The 15,236-nt window shown below is 43.4% G+C and overlaps 1 protein-coding gene across 1 annotated transcript in view; it reads left to right on the top strand.

Annotated features, from left to right (window-relative positions):
- Positions 1-14,764, top strand: part of LOC122907411 (phospholipid-transporting ATPase IB-like) — a 341,403-nt gene extending 326,639 nt beyond the window's left edge. The window contains exons 35-43 of the mRNA XM_044250287.1: positions 3,040-3,147; positions 4,868-5,111; positions 5,819-6,166; positions 6,371-6,522; positions 8,300-8,381; positions 10,291-10,465; positions 10,627-10,705; positions 11,405-11,570; positions 14,474-14,764. Of these exons, the coding sequence (XP_044106222.1) occupies positions 3,040-3,147; positions 4,868-5,111; positions 5,819-6,166; positions 6,371-6,522; positions 8,300-8,381; positions 10,291-10,465; positions 10,627-10,705; positions 11,405-11,570; positions 14,474-14,764 (1,645 nt within the window). The remainder of the gene's footprint in view (positions 1-3,039; positions 3,148-4,867; positions 5,112-5,818; positions 6,167-6,370; positions 6,523-8,299; positions 8,382-10,290; positions 10,466-10,626; positions 10,706-11,404; positions 11,571-14,473) is intronic.
- Positions 14,765-15,236: the final 472 nt, after the last annotated feature.

The following is a 15,236-nucleotide window of genomic DNA, read 5'->3' as shown; positions in this document are numbered from 1 at the left end:
GAGGTGCTATGGACTGAATTGCTTCTTAAAATTCATATGTTGAAACCTTAACCCCTGGTGTGACTGTATCTGGATAGGGTACAGATAATTAACTTTAATAACTTTAAAGGAGTTCAGAAGGGTGGGCCTTAATCTGATAGGGCTGGTATCCTCCTAAGAGGAAAAGAGCCCACAGATCTCTGTGCACAGAGTCATGGGAAGACACAGTGAGGAGGTAGCCATCTGTAAGCCAGAAGGAAAAACTTCATCAGAAACCAAACCTGACAGAACCTTGATTATGGACTTCCAGCCTCTGCTATTGTGAGGAAGTTTATTTCTGTTGGTTTGAGCCACCAGGTCTGTGGTATTTGGTTATGCCAGCTTGAGCAGCCTAACATAGGAATCAAGAGAATAAAGCTGATGGAAAAAACGTAGAGGTTTAAAAATATAAAGTTATGATGAATCCACTATATTCTACTTCTGAAACAAATATTATACTATATATTAACTAACTAGAATTTAAATAAAAATGTGGGGGAAAATATAAAGTTATGAATATAGGTAACCAAGAGAAAATTTTTAAATAATCATCAAAAATGAGACCAAAAAAAGAGGGATATGTATCAAACTGAATGCTTATTTCAAGTAGGCAGAAGAAAATGCATAGGAGGGAGGAGAATAAATAGTCCTGCTCTTGGGTCACTTCCTCAGAGCTCTCCAAGGAAATGGGATCCATACATCCTCGTCCAAGACACATACGGTGATTGGTGGCTCCTAAGGTGTTAGGCAGTGGTCCCTGCTTCCTGGTATTCATGCACTTGTATAAATTTACCCCCTTCAGTACAGGCTTCTCCTATCAACTTGCTTCTAATAAATAGAATATGATCAAAGGTATGTGGGATGTCATGAGCTTAAGTGACCAAGACTCCAGATTTCATCTGGTCATGTTTCAGGTTCTCTCTTACTTGCTCTGATGAAAGCCAGCTGCCATGTTGTGAGCTATCCTGTGGGACCAGTCAGTCAGAGGGTTGTTAAGGGAGCATCTAGCCAACTGCCAGCAAGGACTTACACAGCTTTAAATCTGATGGTATGTGAGGAATTGAACCCAGACAACAAGCACATGAGTGACCCATCCTCTTCTGACTGAGCCTTTGGATAGGGTGCAGCCCTAAACAATGCTCATCTTGACAGCAACCTCAAGGGAGACCTTAATTTAGCTAAAGCACACCTGAATTTTTGCCCCACAGATTCTTGGAGATAACATTTGTAGGTTTTTAAGTCACTAATATTTGTTTTATGGCAATAGGTAACTAATAAAAAATTTATCATTTGTAAACTTAAATTTTTATTTATTTTTCTCATCTAGACTTGTGGCCAAAGTCACTGCACCATCCTTCTCGCATCTGGGCTGTGGCAGAGATTGCTGCTTGTCTACAAATAATCACTCTCCTCATGTGCCCTATTAACACAGTCTGATTATATTTACCACATTTCCTAGCTTCCTTTGAAGAAGTCCATGTGATATACCTTGAGTTAAACAATCTAAAAACAGATTTGGGGAGGGGGCAATCCAGGAAATGTCCTCAAGGGAGGACCATACCCGGTTGGCACATGTGTTTTACTGCTCACCCTTTCTTGCTTCACTCCCACATGGGCCTGATTTGGAGTCACAGCAGCCATGATGTACTATGAGGCATAAACCACATCCTATAAATGAATGAGCAGAAAGGCAGGAGTCCAATCTGCAACAACACCCTGGAAATATATACCAGCCCTGGTCTGACTACCATAAAGCCACTAACTTGGTTAAGCCACTGTTTGCCTGCTTTGAGTTACTTGCAGCCAAATGTAGTTCCTAACTCATTCACAGGTTCTTGTCATGACTGCTGCTGAAATACACACAGTGCAGCCGGATCTCACTATTTAAAAGCATTCCCTGTGCCCTGCATAACAAATCCACTCTTATCTACTGGTATCCCTTATGAAAGGGGATTTGTCTCAGAAGAAACTTATTTTCTATTCTTCTCAAGTTCCTGTTTATAATTATAGAACATTTAGTATAGGGGAAAATAATAGACTCATGGACCATCAGCATACTGTAGCACAATATAACACCCATTATAGTCCTTAACCAATAATTAATAAAGGATTAAATTATTCCAATACACATCTTGTGCTTTAAATATATGTATATAACCTTCGGCACAACAACTCCACTTGCACTTTCAACCTAAGGAAATAATTTGGTAAGTGGAAAACACAGGTGCTATCAGGGAAGTTTTCAGATAAACCATGGGAATCCCAAAAGACTTTTTAAATTTCTATTTGACTGAGAATAGCCAGCCCTATACTGCTTAAAGTCTTTGACTTCCTATTGCATTTAGGATTAAATACAAATCTCTACACTGGTTTCCAATCACAGCCACAGGGTCCAGCCCCTACTTCCTTTCCTCTCCACTTCCTTCAGCCTCTTTTCTATTCTTCCCCATTCCTATTCACTTTTATTTTTTGAATAATTTATTTTTAGTACTTATTTGACAGAAGAACACAAACAGGGGGAGTGCAGTCAGAAGGAGAGGGAGAGGGAGAAGTAGGCTCCTTACTGAGCAAGAATCCCAACACAGGACTCGATCCCAGGACCCTGGGATCATGATCTGAGCAGAAGGCAGTCGCTTAACCAGCTGAGCCACCCAGGTGTCCCCCTACTTGCCTTTTATACAGAGCAGAAACATCTCCTTGCTTACGGTCTCTTCCCACCTAAACCACCAACCCTTCACCTTCCACTGCCAAGTTGTTAAGATCTCATTTTCCTCTCTTTTTATGGTTGCTGCTTATTCACTTTTTATCCTGTTACTTCCTAAGATACCTCTGTTGGTCGATGGATCATGCCATTCCTTCTTACTCAGCAATACTAAGTCTAAGCTCTTCAGAATGGTATTCAAGTTCTTTCACCAACTTACCCAACTCATCTGTCTCGGTAGGCTCATGGCTGTTGTTAAACTGACCTTAATGTAAGCAGTTTGAAGTGCTGATCCCTATATGCTTTTTCTGATCATAAAGATGGAAACCACGAATATGTGAGTATGTTGGGAAATGTGATCGCCCACTGACCCATGAGCTGGACTGGGGCACTCAAAGGCTCTTCACTCCTTCCTGTGTCCTTGAAATGTAGGTTCTACTGGGCTTTCCCAATGCCAGAGGCTACTCCAAGGGCAAAGCCTTGAGATGGTGATGGGATGTTGAAAACACCTGCATGGTGGACGTGACTGAGCCCAGTTAGGGCCTGTTTACAAGCTTTTAAACTTTGGAGGGCGGGTGCAGGAAGCCATTCATCTTGCTGCCGCCAAAGACAAGCTTCCAATGTCTGTTCCCTGTGCTATTATTAAAACTGCCCCTGATCAGGCTGGAGTGGCCTGCCTCTTTGGTGTGTCCTGCCCTCTGTGTATGGGGGCAAGTTTCAGATTATACCGGGAAAGCTCCCAAGAGGGCTGTGAAGCTACAGACACAGAACCCTCATGGGCTCACCATGCCGATGTGCCCGAGCACACAAATCATCCTCGAGTTAGGAAGAAGGTCTATCTCAACAGAGGCCTTGATCGTTCTTGCTAACTCTTTGGAGTTGTATCCACTATTAATATAGACAACAACAAATCTAACCAATATTGATTTTATATATATATAATGTATATATAATATACATACTTTTTTACAGCATTTTCAGGAATAATATATATTATATATTATATATTATTATTATATATTTTATATAAATTATATATAATTTATATAAAATATATATTTTGTATATTATAAATTATATATTATATATAATTATTTATTATTATAATATAATATTAATGTATTTAATTTAATATAATTTATATTTAATATAATTTAATTTAAATTAATAATTTAAATTTAATTTGAATTAATATAATAATAAATAATTATATATAATATTATATATATATTATTCCTGAAAAATGCTGTAAAAAAGTATGTATGAAGTGACCCAAGCAGAAGCCAAGAAATGACAGGACCTACTGGAAAGGGAGTTACCTTTTGTCACAACTTACTGAACCCACTCAATTGTTGCCATGGTTGCAACATTGCACGACAGCCAGAGCCTGCGAGGGTCTGGGCACATTCTAGCAATAGCTCTACTATTTTGGGTTTAGCCAAAGACACACTGAGTATGAGGTGCCTTTTACAACAGTCAGATGGAGCTATAAGGGAAGCAGCTGGAAGAAGGGGCTTCAGGTGGAGATCCAATCTGGTCCACAGTCTCGAGGTAGGTAGATGATCTTGCTTAGGGGACAGCTGAGTGAAAAGAGAAGGAAGTGGAGCCCTGCATCTCCAGGAAGGTCTTAACTTACTTTCTGTCTTAACCCCCCAAATCTTGAGTTAATGTCTAAAACACACTACTGCCTTACTAGTGTTTGGGGAGTCAAGTGAAAAAGCCTGGGTTCTGTCTTGGGGTCCGCACAAGTCACAGAGTGACTTTAAGTGGAAAGGGAACTTATTCATGATCAGCAAAAACAGCTCACTGAAATCTCTGAAAAGGGGCCGTGCTCCCAGCAGGAGGTGGGGGTGGGAGGGTGGGAGAGGATTGAGTCAATGAGAACTAAACGCCAACAAGCAAGGAAGGTGCCCCCAGCACCTTCCAGGAATGCTGGACTCATCAATCTTTTACAGGTTTTCGTAGTAAATAATTTATTATGCAGCCACAATGAGACACATTTTGCTAGGCCCTAGGGTGACAGCAGGAAATACGAAAAGCCAGTTACCTTACATCATACAGGTCACTATCTGGTTAGGGAAAAATTATTAAATACATGATTTACTTTGACAGAGTCTTGCTTATTCCCTAAAAACTATCCCTTCCCAGTGGCCGAGGCTCCTTGAGAAAAGATTTCCTGATGCGAGAACTAGCCCAGCTGTGGACCACCCTATGTAAATCAGTTGGGAAGATTTCCTGTCCCAAAGCTCTTGGTTATCAGGAAATCTTTCTTGGAGGCTTCCTCGTGGAAAGGAACTTAGGAAAGACATCTGCTGTCTCTTGCCAGACTTCAACTCTCAAGGCTGATTGCTCAGACTGTCTGTTGTTGATGGGCTTCTTAAGAAATAGGACAGTAGGTGGAACCTTTCTGTCCATGTCCTCACAAAACAGGCCATCCCTGGCTACGTGCCCTCCTGTGTTCCATCCCCTTAGCTGATACCTGCACTCTGTCCATTACCCGCCCCTACCCTTAAGAAAATGAAGTGCAATATTCACCAAGAAATAGAGGGTGGCACACAAATAAGGTTTTTCCTGCATTCATTTTATCCCTTCAGTCAAGGCTTTGTCCCGTATCCTAAAGATTCTATTAATGGCACCTTGTCCAGCCACACCTAATGCATTGAAAACTAAAAACAGGGGCACCTGGCTGGTTGGTGCCCCTGCCAACCAGTTGGAAGGGTGTGCCACTCCTGTGCCACGTCGGTCATAGAGATTACTCGAATAAATAAAACCTAAAACAGTAGTAAAAGCAAACAAAAACTGATGAAGATAATTACACAAGGCTCTTTTCAAGAATTTTTGTCTCGCCTGAGTGGCTCAGGTCTTGCTTGATCCCGGGGTCCAGGAACTGAGTCCCGCATCGCATCGGGCTCCCTGCTCAGCGGGGAGTCTGCCTCTCCCTCTGCCCCTACCCCTGCTCGCTCTCTCTAGCTTGCTCTCTCAAGTAAATAAAATCTTAAAAATAAAATATAAAAATAAAAAAAGAATTGTTTCCTGCAGGACACAAGGAGGCTGTCCCTAGGGTCTTGGAGTTTTACCATCTAGAAATCTGCATTTCAGTGCAAAAGGGGGGGTGGGGAAACCACTGAACCTGGGGACCAAAGCCGCAAGCAGGAGCCCGCGCAGCACCTACCAGGGTGTGTGCGGGAGCTGGGCGGAGGGAGAAGGGACGTTGACCTGAGGAGATGGTCCTCTGTGTACACAGAATCTAGGACCATTTCCTTCGTGCTGAAGCGTCCTTCAAGCTCACGCGACTTCCTCCACTCGGGCTACCCGTCATCAAACAGCCGGGAAAGCCGAATACCACACCCAGGAGAAGGAGCAAGCCTCCCAAAGCGCCCCGAAAGGTCAGGGCAGGTTGCGCCCTCGCAAGCACACTCTACCGCAGCTGCTGCCAGGCCCCCAGAGGTCATGGCTCCCACGTCTCCTTTTTTTTTTTTTCCCCTCTCATTAAACTTTTGTTTTAATGGGTCTCAAAATTCTGTGACAGATTTTTGGTCAAGTTGTTTCCATTAAAAAGTACTGATTTTAAAAACTAATAACTTAAAACTGCCACACACACACACACACAAAAACAAGTGGTCCATAAAACATTTTCCTTTCCTTCTCAAGGTTTTACGATGCATTGTTATGCCTCCTTTTAAAGATGTCAGTTCCACTCCACGCGAGGTGTCAGGGAGGGCGGAGCCCGACCGGGGCGAGGCCCGGGGGGGCGGAGCAGGGCAGCGCCGAGGCGGAGCTCCGGTGGGGTCCGCGGCGCGCAAGTTGGGAGGGGAGGATGGGGCGGGGCTTGGGCGGGGTACAATTGTGGGGCCGAGGAGGGCCTGGGCCGGGCTGGGCGGGGCGCGAATCCACAGCAGGGGAAGGGAGGGGCTTGGGCGGGACGCAGGTGGAGAGGGGCAGGGCAGGGTTGCGGTGAGCCGAGCGGGGTCTTCGCTCCACGCTCTCTGAAAAGGTGGGAAGGTTCACAGTGGGGCGCCAGGGGTGAGCGGAGGACTTTGGCGTCTGCGTGTGTTTAGGTGTATGAGCCGCGCCTGCCCGTCAATCTACTAAAGAGGAAAGTGCCCAAGAACCCTGTTGCACTCTGTTCCTGGCAGCTCTGTGCAGAGCGTTGCCTCAGAGCTCAAAGGGAGATGAAGCGTCACAGGGAATGTTCTGGACATATCCAACCTTCTCCTTCCTCATACATCCAAACAGCTCCTCAAATACTGCCCGACGCAGCGGTTCTCAGGGCGGGCTCCACCATGGCCAGGGAACTTGTCAGAAACGCCAAGTTCTTTTTTTTTTTTTTTTTTTTTTTAGTTTTTTTTTATTTATTTTTTTTCCAAATTATTTATTTTCAGAAAAACATTATTCATTATTTTTTCACCCCACCCAGTGCTCCATGCAAGCCGTGCCCTCTATAATACCCACCACCTGGTACCCCAACCTCCCACCCCCCCCACCTCCCCACCCCCGCCACTTCAAACCCCTCAGATTGTTTTTCAGAGTCCATAGTCTCTCATGGTTCACCTCCCCTTCCAATTTACCCAAATTCCCTACTCCTCTCTAACGCCCCTTGTCCTCCATGCTATTTGTTATGCTCCACAAGTAAGTGAAACCATATGATAATTGACTCTCTCTGCTTGACTTATTTCACTCAGCATAATCTCTTCCAGTCCCGTCCATGTTGCTACAAAAGTTGGGTATTCATCCTTTCTGATGGAGGCATAATACTCCATAGTGTATATAGACCACATCTTCCTTATCCATTCATCTGTTGAAGGGCATCGTGGTTCTTTCCACAGTTTGGCGACTGTGGCCATTGCTGCTATAAACATTGGGGTACAGATGGCCCTTCTTTTCACAACATCTGTATCTTTGGGGTAAATACCCAGGAGTGCAATTGCAGGGTCATAGGGAAGCTCTATTTTTAATTTCTTGAGGAATCTCCACACTGTTCTCCAAAGTGGCTGCACCAACTTGCATTCCCACCAACAGTGTAAGAGGGTTCCCCTTTCTCCACATCCTCTCCAACACATGTTGTTTCCTGTTTTGTTAATTTTGGCCATTCTAACTGGTGTAAGGTGATATCTCAATGTGGTTTTAATTTGAATCTCCCTGAGGGCTAATGATGATGAGCATTTTTTCATGTGTCTGATAGCCATTTGTATGTCTTGATTGGAGAAGTGTCTGTTCATATCTTCTGCCCATTTTTTGATGTGTTTGTCTGAGAAACGCCAAGTTCTTAACCCCACCGCAGAGGTACGGAATCCGACTCTGGCGGTTGACTCTCCTCCCTGATCTGTGTTTATTCAAGGTCTCCAGGTGATTCTTAACGCACGCTGGGACTGCAAACCGGCGCCCATAGGGACCCACCTTTAGCTTGCATCGCTATATGCAGAGAGCACGTGCAGGGACTTCAAACACAGACCCACAAATTAGTCACACCTCCATGTGTTTCGCTTTTCACCAGTTTAACCAGCTTCTTAGATAGAAGTCCAGGCAGATCTTCCTGAAATGTGAGTGTAGATAGTCATGCCCTGGAAACACTTTCCCCAGAAACTTGGATAATGAAAAACTCAAAAAGAGCATTCTTGTGTCTGGAATCACTGTGCAGCAGATCTGGCTTTCAAGGCAACAGGTAAACCAATAGAGTCACCGAGCCATGTGTTCTATTTCCTCCTCCCGCCAAAAATCACATGCGTGATTTCACACATGCGTGAAAAATACTTTTCCAAAGTCTGTTGTCTGGTCTGTAATTTGTTCATGTTCTTTAGATATTTAAAAGTGTTAAACAAATGTCTGAAACTTCTAGTACAACTGTAGGAGCAAATGTATATCAACCACTTTCTTCTCTTGTTTGATCACGTTATTTTGATTATTTCTCTGAAATGGGATTTCTTTCCCCACCCCACCCCCCATAGCCTTTTCTTTTGTTTTGTTTTGTTTTGTTTTGATAGATGCTTAGTTGATTGTCTATCTTAGATCCAAGGTGGATTGGAACAATCTAATTGGAATTCAAAATTCCAATCCATTCATATTTTTCTTCCTCCCATGATCTAGTCTATGTACTTCCCACAAAATTCCTAACTTGGGTTCTCCTCCTATAGGTTTGATTTTCCTCCTTGGCCATGATCCCTTTGTTTACCAAACTCTGCTGCTTTTTATAGGCATTCAATCTTTGTCTCTGTCCTTTGCTAGTAATTACTTCAGACATGTGTTCAGTGAGGACCTCATGCTCTCAGCATTCTTCTTAACAGTTTTGTTTTTTGTTTTTAAAGATTTTATTTACCTATTTGACAGAGAGATCACAAGTAGGCAGAGAGGCAGGCAGAGAGAAGAGGAAGCAGGCTCCCTGCTGAGCAGAAAGCCCAATGCGGGCTCAATCCCAGGACCCTGGGATCATGACCTGAGCCGAAGGCAGCGGCTTAACCCACTGAGCCACCCAGGCGCCCCTGCTCTTAGCATTCTTGATTAGCCCAATTTTACAGCGGGGATAAATTCAGTAACAGTCATCAGCGAACACTGGGCCTTCCTGTCTCTCGTATTTAGATAGATATTTGAATTATTTTTATAACTAATAAAGTCTCACATAAATAAAAACAGGGAATCAGAATTCGTCTACTGTGATGTGAATTGTTCTGAGTTAGGAAAAAATCTACAGGAATCTTTTCCTGAGCGATTGAATCAGAACTCTGGAACACTGCAAGTCCCAGCAGGAGACACCAGGGGGCATGAGAGACTTTTTGTTTCCCTCTGGGCTGCTCAGTCACCTAGTTTATGAGGAAAGCGCATACTTCCTCCAATGCTATGTTTGTAGCTTTTCCCCCTGGGAGACCTGTAATTATGTTTTTTCATAGTTTATATATTTTCCTATTATGAATCTTGCTTCCCCCCCCCCCCACCTTCCTGCCCTGTGTAAAAATCTATGTGGCTACATATTAACTGAAAATAAAATATCTGGGCCAATAGATTAGTATTTGTTTCATGTAACTTACTTCCAAAGCAGTAGCTGAGGTCCAGGCATATATTCTCTCCTATATCAAGCAGCATCCTTCTACTTCAGAATATTAGAATGTTCAAAAGTTGCTTTAGGGGGAAAAATGTGGTAGTCTTACACATGGAATAGGAGATATTTCTTGGAAAATACTTACTAGGAAAATAATCCCATGAGTACCTGAAACAAAATGCAAATGACAGGCATTATGCGGCTTTCTATATTAGTTACGTGGATGCATTCATAAGAGGTGTTTTAGGATCAGTAGTATTTGACATTTTGAATCACATATACCCTAGGATTAAAAATAATTTTTCTGTCCTTTCTTGAATGATACTGGAAAATTTCAAAAATGATGTGTTTGTTTCATTTCCCAAAATTGTCAGTGTTCTTATAACAATGAGTTTTATACCCGCCCCCTCCAGAGATTCTGAAGTTCTGCCTTCTTTGGTCCGGGAAGTGTCAGCTAAGGTGGTGAGGGCAGCTAGGACATATCATGTAATGAATAGGAGACAAATGACAGATGTTCAGTTTGCTTCTGTTTTCACCCCAGATCAAACTCTCCACCTGCCTGGCCATCTTCGGACTTCCGGTACCATCGTCTATGAATTCCCTTGCCCCACCGGCGGAATCCATCCCGTCTTACCCCTCCTCCTTGTCCCAGTTCCCAGCACCCCTGTCCAAGCTCTACCAGTCTCAAGGCCTTCTCACAGGCTGTTTTCAGACAGGTTCGCTTTCTCAGAGTCTTCTCTTCCCACCTGAAATACCCACAGCCTCATCTGCATTCCACCTAGAAGCCTCCTCTCCAGTCTCCTCATTGCTCTCTCTTTTGAGCTCCTTCGAACCAGATTTGTCTTAGCATTAATCACATCTTACTTGCATCCTATAGGCTGCTTTTTAGTGTCCTCTTCCCAGTCCTTCATGCATGTCTTCCACATAGTGTATATGAAAGACCCCCTTCCTCCTTGGTAAGGTTTGTTTTAGCAACCTATTGTCCCCATAGCCTGAAGGCAACACATTGTCTGTGGTCACCCGGTCTGTCAAAAGGAGAGACAAATGAGAAACGAAATGTACCGGGACTTTCCAGAGTGCTGTCCCAAGGAACCGCCAGAACGCCCTGACCCCAACGCCCAATCATGCCTGAATCAAATTAATCAATTAGACTCCTGTAACCATGCATATCTGCTTCTGTAGGATCGCTTCCCACCACCGCTTCCAGCCAGAACAAACCGTTACAGTGCCTAACAATGCTTGATTTAGGTTAACCAATCAGATTCCTGTAACCAAGCATCTGCTTCTGTAAACTCACTTCCCACCACCCCAACCTTGCCCTATATAATCTGCTCCCCAACTTAGCCCGGCACGCTCAGCCCACAAAGGCTGATGAGTCCGCAGGCGCCTGTGTAACCAATAAACCTCTTGCAATTTGCATCCAGTGGAGGCGTGCTGTTTGATTCTTGGGTGCGACTCCAGGATCTTTCATTTGGAGGTTCCACCGAGATCTCATGAAGTCCCACCCAAGACTCTAGCCGGTCCCCACCGGGAGGTAAGCTGGCCAGTATCTGTGTCTCTGTCATCTGTGTCTATGTCATCTGTGTCTCTGTCTCTCTGATTGTATGTTATGTTCTTGTCTTTGTGTTCTGTACAACAACGTTGTTGCTCTGTAGTAGGGGCAGGATTGAGAAGGAGTTGACGAACTCGGACTTCTCCCCTGCCACCCCGAGGGACGCCTCGGGGCTCTGTAACACCCCGGGGGATGCCTCGGGGTGTCTGAAGAGGTCCATTATCTTGGGCCACCTGTCGGTCAGGGAGGATCTCGCGTTCCTCCTGACCGTAACCCTGTCGGTCAGGGAGGATCTCGCGTTCCTCCTGACCGTCTCTTGTGTCCAGACTGTCCTGTCGACGTCCTAAGTGTCTATATGTTCTTTGCATTAGTTATGAAGGTAACATTCTGTTTAGGGAAAAATGTCTGATCCGTTTGAATCTGAGGAATGCATGACTGTATGAATGTTTATGTGGCTCCACCGCCTTTGGCTACGGAGTCTGAATGGGCTGCACCCTGAGTCTCCCGGAGCGTCATATGGCATAACGGTCATCTACTCCATGGAGTAGCCTGGTCCGGGGTTTATACGGATAGACCTTAGCTAAGACGCTCCTAAGTTCCCGCGAGGGACGCGAGCAGGACAGCACCTGAAAGATCCCCCTCCCTTGTCTGTGACATCATTCATGATGGGAGGGAAACCCAGAAAACTCCTATCTTAAGACTGCACACTTAAAAATAAAATTAAAAAGGGAAAGACATTGGCATAAAAAGCTGGTTTTCTTTCTGTTTAAAAGGGCAAAGTTTCCTTAGATTAATTGATCTGTTAAAAATGTAAATGGTTTTCTCTCTGCCAGCCCAGAAAACCCAACTTCTATGTTCTGTTTTATCAGGTGTTTAACATCCCTAATTATACTTGGGCATGTGTTTTAAAACTTTCTAAGGTTTTAGCAATTGTTGACAAGATTTAAACCAATAATAAACCTTGGGTTACATTTGGGAAAATGCTATAATTATTCTAGAGATTCTGTACATTTCCTAAAGTTTTAATGTTTTGAGAGATCATCACTTGATATTGTAATTACGGAAATGCTATATGTCACAGAAGTAACCTGATTTCCTTGCAGCTAAATTGTAAACTCCCGTCTCTTCAGCTCTAACCATATACATTCCGAGTTTTTGCCATTTATAATGGTTTTAATTCTCTTGTAAAATGAGTTTTATCTTAAAGGAGATTCATATAAAGGACTTTGAAGACAAATAGATATTTGATATACTTGAAAACCCTAAAACTGAAATGGGTAAGAATTTCCAAAACTAACTAAAGCTGCATTCACCAGATTTAGTAAAATGGATCTAAATGAACTAAAAGATTATAGTGTTATTTCTCTTAATGTTTTGTCTTGTTTTAGACATTGCTGGTTCTCTAATGTTTGCTCTTCCAGACTAGGGATACTTTTTCTTAAGTTATCTGTAACTTATAGAGATGTAAAAGTGCTCATTTGTAAACGAATCAAGGCATTCAACTTTTCTCTCTATCTGAACCCCCTGAAACCAAAAGGTCTCAATAAGTATTCTTTCTTCCATGGCAATCAGTCATTTGCATAAGTTCAATAAGAATCTGTTCTCCTTGTAACAGGACAGCATTGGAAACTGGTTATTTTACCAAGGCTTTGACTGGGATGTCATATTTGAAAAGTTTCAGATATGACCAGACAGCTTTAAGGAACTAAGGTTGACTTTATAAAACCTGGAGCCATAAAGCCCCTTGGGACTGTTGGCCTGATACCTTGCTTACAGAGTTCCCAGCAGCCTCACCAGGTGAGTAAAGAATGTCACTCCTTGGTAGGTGCAGTCTCAGAAGAGGCATATGCCCAAATCGACAGGTATTGCAGGCATGCCTGATGGCAAGTACATGGCTTGGCTTCTGGCCTGGAGAGGCTACTAGAAGTTCAACCTAGAGATTCCTTATAAGAAGTTCCAGCAAAGCAGATTCTAAAAGATCTATTGATCACACTCACTGTTCTTGCTGAGCTTATGTAAATAATGGGCCAAATTTGTTAAAACTGGACTTGTTTCACAAGTAAATTAGTCCTGATTTGGCTATCTCTGAAAATAAAGGTTATTTTAGAGAAAAAAATTATGTTTTAGTAACACACCTTTATGGATGTTAAATTCTAGACTTGGTTGTCTTTAAATGTTTGTTTACCTAAGCTAAACAATTTGAGGTAAACTTGAGAAAAGTTACACAATAGCTTCTTTAGTCGATCTTATTTTGTGGGGATATTAGCAGAAACCCACGGCACATGATTAAACAACTGGAAAAATGGAATTAATTCCCCTACAATTGTATAACTTAATTAACACCTTGTTGATGGCTGGGATAATGAAATTGCCTAAAAGCCAACCTATCACACTCCATAGGATTAACCATGGACTTGTGGAGGCAATGGATGACACCACTTTCTTTATGAGTGGATTAAATAATGCATGGGGGACTCCCCTTATCTCTTGACAAGTTTTCTCACTTGCCAGAGATCCTCTGTAGTCAGAATATTGTTAAGCCTGGACCACTCAAAGGTCTTCTTATTGGTTTCATCCCTTAGTCATATTTATCCTAGAAGCCACCTCTGTTAAGGTGCAATTGCAAACAGATGCTTTAGCTAAGTCTCTCTCAGTAAATAGTTAAGTTCCTGGTTTAAAAGAGGGCTATGGCCAAATCTCCTTTTCAGGCTTCTCATTCTTATCGCCTTATTAACTTTAATATGTTGCTTTATTCAGTGTTTCTCTACTTGGTGCCGAGACTCCATTGCGGCAATGACTTCACCAGGCAGATGATCCTTACCACGCGCAAAGATACTTCTTCACTGTCAGCGCTGGATTCAGCTGCCTCCACCTTTCGTAACTCCCCTATACATTCCTCCACTGATCAATGTTGACCTGAGTAGGTAGAGACAGCTCTACGCCCCTATTCAGCAGGAAGAAGTTACAGAAGATGAGACCCTCCACCTTCAACCACCTTAAAGATTTAAGGGTCAAAATTGTTCAGGAGGCTGGCTGAAGAGGGAGCAAGGGCTGGCGCCTTGCACCCCCTCTCCACCCACTCCCCTTGGTAATATATGTGACATTTCACAGGCACCCCTGACTGCCCTGTATCCGGATCTCTGTAAATTGGCTATGGGGTTTTGGGACATAGGTTAACACGATGATCCCCATAAGCCACCAACATCCCCTACGAGTAAAGGAATGTCGCCCCCTAACCAGGGATGTGGAAATGGACCATGACGCTACAAACTTAGTACACTCCCCTTTTATGTCTGCCCTGCGCCAAGAAATAGTATTGCTAGCGGACGGGCCTATAAATGTGGAGGCCCTGATGACTTCTACTGCGCGGCCTGGGGATATGAAACTATGGGTGATGTCTATTGGAAACCCACCTCGCATTGGGATTTTATCACTGTTACAGCCAATTACTCCCATGAGATAAAAAAGTCCCCGGGGGCTCGTCCTGGGTACTGGGACCGAGCAAACGACGGAAAACACTGTAAAAATGCATGGTGTCACCCCCTTAAGATTAGCTTCACAGAGTCTGAAAAGAAAGCAGTTCACTGGACAAAAGGGTATAGCTGGGGCCTTAGACTCTATAAAGAAAATTATGAGGAGGGACTCATATTTACTATAAAACTCTCAATAAAATCCCCCTCTGCTGCCATAGGGCCTAATCCGGTCCTGCCAGATCAGAGAGCCCCTAACCCTGATCCCAAAGGCCCTCGAATAGCTATATTACTAGGAGTTGGGGGAATAGCGGCAGATATCAGAACGGGAACTTCTGCCCTACTCCAAATCAACCAGCTTATGCATTTACAGGCCGCCATGACTGCTGATTTAGAAGCTATAGAAAAATCAATCACTGCCTTAGAAAAATCCATAACCTCCCTCTCTGAGGTGGTTCTGCAAAA

Source organism: Neovison vison, chromosome 5, assembly GCF_020171115.1.
Source record: "Neovison vison isolate M4711 chromosome 5, ASM_NN_V1, whole genome shotgun sequence".
Lineage (NCBI taxonomy): Eukaryota > Metazoa > Chordata > Mammalia > Carnivora > Mustelidae > Neogale > Neogale vison.
The sequence above is the reverse complement of the archived record's forward strand: the minus strand, read 5'-3'. Positions and strand labels throughout refer to the sequence as shown.